Raw genomic sequence first — 3,417 nt, forward strand, 5'->3', positions numbered from 1 at the left:
AAAGAAGTTGTTCTCCAAGGATAGCCACAAGAATTAGAGAGATTTTATGACAAGTTCCAATCATGAAAAGTTGGAGATAATTAACTACTATCATTTATTTTTGCAATATTCATAAACATAGGATATTACAATAAATTATTCTAATAGAAAAACAAATACAAGAATACTTGTCTCCATATAAAAGCAAAAAACAAAAAAAAAAAAAAAAATTGAAGAGAAAGCGTAAAAAGAAGGCAAAAAGATGCATGAGAAAGAAAACTTTTTCCTTTCCACCTTTTGGTGTTGTTGTTTGGTTTCTCTGTGGGTTGTTATGTGACATTTATATAAATATTTTATTTATTTATATTCAAGTTTATCTGTTGAAGAGTAGTGTGGGCCTGCAAGAAACTTTTCTCCATCTCTTTTGAATCTGCTCTCATCTCCTTGTGTACTTCCCACCCTGGCTCTTCTCTGTTAGCTTGGCTTAGTAGATAATTTTTGAGCACCCGATTAATAGTAAGCTCTGTGATCATTGCTTTTTTACTTCTCTACCATCACACAACCTGCAAATCTCTTGTATCTGCTCCCTGGCATCTAACAAGATTACACACATGGGTAGGATCAGATACATGCAACTGTATTCCTTCATCTGATGCAAGGCTGTTCAATCCTGTATGATTGAAGTATGATATATCAGATGGTATGTGTATATGTATAGCTTGGAGGAATTATTCTGATCTTCTTAGAATTGAAAAGGGTCCATGAAATGCAGCTTTTTTATCAGGGTAAGATTCTGCAGAAAGATGCAGTTCATGCAGGTTTGTTGATAGAGTGAAGAAGCTTTTGACAGTTTATTCTGCAACATTATAAAATCAAAAGATTCTATGTTGTCTGAATCTGTAATACATGTCTCACACTTTGAGATATATATATATATCTATAATATATTATATGTACAAGAAATTGAAAACACCTGTTGCATGTTCATAATGCTACAGATGAAGATTTAAAAGGTAGCTATGGAAGCTATTGACAGATGACTCATTTTAGCTTTAGGTGCTCTCTTGGAATTTGAGAGATCGAGACAAGGCAGCTGGGTTGGCATGCAACAGTGGAGAAGTTTCAGCTCTGTAGTTTCTGTCTTCATTTTTAGATTCAAAACCTTTGAAGAGTGATCTTCCTCCATTCAAATTTGTTTTGTCACTGCTCTTAATCCCAAGTGTTGCCCATATAGAGGATTTTGCAGCTTCGCTAGGATCATCAATTCTGAGAGTTTTTGGGATCAAAACACTGCTTTCTGAGGGAGATTCTGAATGTGTAGGATTTAAGATTTTGCCTTCCCTTGTGTGTTTACCTAGTGCAGAAGTAAAACAGTGATGATTCAAAGATAGTGATTGTGGCGAGAGACATGGTGCTACATTCCAAGGAGTCGGAACACTGCAACCCCAGTATGCCGGTGCCGGATAAAATGAAACTGGAAACCCAGAAGGGCAAAAAGTCGGCGGAGCCATTGGAGAGCTCCATGGATAAGACCAAGGAGGCCCTGCAAAGCTTGGAACTTGAGGTTCAGGAGTAAAGCCACAGTTTCCTTTCTTCTCCGATGAATTCGAAACTGTGACAGAAGATCCACTTGCTCGATCATCACCATTATCGCTTGCTCCTCCTCCACAAGAAATGAGGATACTTTGTTCAGGTCTGTGATACCCATTTCGAATATTGTTCTGTGTTTTGTCTGAAAGGTTCAGTACAGAAGCCACAGATTCACAAAGAGGAGAATCTGAGCCAAAATTAAGGACAGAGGTGCTGGTTCGGAGAGCTTCCGATACCATTATTTGACGGTAATGTGCAGCAGCAGCAGCAGAAGAAGAGCTTTTGTTCTTGCGACGACCAGCTCCGACAGGGACATTTCTCATGGTTCCTCCAGCAGTCCAGTATCTCTGACAGTTCTTGCAGAAATGACGTGGCTGGTTAACGTTGTAGTTGTTGTAATAACAGAACTTGGTATCCATGCTATTACATCTAGGACATGGAAGTATTTTGTCAGGTTTCTTCAAAGTCTTTTCTTGAGAGTTACTTGTCTCGCTTTGTTCTCCATTCTTGGAGCTTTTCTGGGGTGAAGCTTCTCTCTCAGCTGAGCAAGTCTTGAGTAATTTCTCATTAATGTCTGATGATGTTGTTGGATCTTTTGAGTCCTCAATTACATGATCCGATGTAGTACCTTCCTGTTTATCATCTGTGGCATCTTTTTCTGAGGATTCCTGAAATTTCAGACAAAATTTCCAAAACAGAAAATTCAGTTTCATTCTGGAAATCCATTTAATAAGAAACAGAGCAAAAAACAGAACACTGATACAGCTAAAAATACAAGAACTCATCTTGATAATTGTCAGAAGCTACTCTGAACTTAACAAAAATATAGCAAGTGGTGGACTGAAAATACTCGTATATTCCATGGATCACTTGTTAAAATAAATCAGAATCAGTTTTCTAGATAGAGAGAAAATCAGAGAAAAAACCAGTACAAACACAGAAAAACAAAGATACCCTGTTCCATTGGTGAGCTTCTTGTTCCATGGAAAACGTATTTTCAGGAGAAGAAGTGGGATTCTCATCGGAGGAGTCCTGAAGCTGGACAGGACCAACAGCTGCCGCTGAAGAAGACTCATTAGGAGAAGACAAGTGTGGAGGGCGGTGGAAAAGCGGCAATGGAATCGTCTTGCCGAAGAGCTTTATCGTAGAATCTTTAAAACCCGACATTCTCTTGGAGCTGTGATCGCGGTGGTGGTGGAGGAGGAGGAAGAGAGAGGAGGAGGAGGAGGGAGTTGGAAGATGGAAGTCATAGTTGGTAAATAAAGAAAAGAGAGGAATGCCACATCAGCAAAGGAGGGAAAGTTTGTGAGCCACAAGTTTATGTGGCGTTTGAGATCTTTGAGAGCGTTTGATTCCTCATTCTTGCTTATAAAGATAGTGCTGTGCTGTCCCTTCCTTTTGTGTTGCGCCATGTCAGCACTCCACCCCTTTTTCTCATTTAAATAAAATCAAATTTAAAAAAATTATCAAGTATTTTCCTTTGATGTATTAAAAAAAAAGATCAAGTTAGTTGAAACCGGAGTTAATTATCGGAATGCCGCATGCTGTGTTGGAGGTACAGAATCTCGAAATTTCCAAGCTGTCTGGTCTCACATGCCATGTAAGCACATGGCCACGTGACCCACCTTGTTTCACACCGCAAGCTTGCATTTAAAACTTCCCTGCATCTGCCACATCACCAACATTTTTCTCTGGTCCCACCTGCAAAAAGCGAATTGAAAAAGGTTCCTGACAACATTCCTACCGTTCGTTCCTCTGCCAATGACAACTGAACACGTGTCAAATGCCCAAGCATAAAATTGACTAAAGGGCCCATAGCCTGGCCAAGGAATTTTCCTTCAATTTCAG

At 39.3% G+C, this 3,417-nt stretch overlaps 1 protein-coding gene across 2 annotated transcripts; it reads right to left on the reverse strand.

Annotated features, from left to right (window-relative positions):
- Positions 1 to 200: 200 nt before the first annotated feature.
- On the reverse strand, positions 201 to 2,898 carry LOC110622472 (cyclic dof factor 1). Of its 2 annotated transcripts, none has more exons than XM_021766985.2 (2): positions 2,524 to 2,664; positions 201 to 2,438 (listed from the first exon to the last, which is right to left on the reverse strand). In XM_021766985.2, the coding sequence occupies exon 2, from the start codon at positions 2,352 to 2,354 to the stop codon at positions 1,032 to 1,034; it is 1,323 nt and encodes a 440-aa protein (XP_021622677.1). In that variant the 5' UTR covers positions 2,355 to 2,438; positions 2,524 to 2,664; the 3' UTR covers positions 201 to 1,031. The 2 variants fall into 2 exon arrangements, with proteins under 2 accessions (XP_021622677.1, XP_021622668.1); XM_021766976.2 differs by having other exon boundaries at positions 202 to 2,237; positions 2,524 to 2,898.
- Between the last annotated feature and the right edge of the window lie 519 nt (positions 2,899 to 3,417).

The sequence above is a fragment of the Manihot esculenta genome, chromosome 1 (assembly GCF_001659605.2).
Source record: "Manihot esculenta cultivar AM560-2 chromosome 1, M.esculenta_v8, whole genome shotgun sequence".
NCBI classification, from domain to species: Eukaryota; Viridiplantae; Streptophyta; class Magnoliopsida; order Malpighiales; family Euphorbiaceae; genus Manihot; species Manihot esculenta.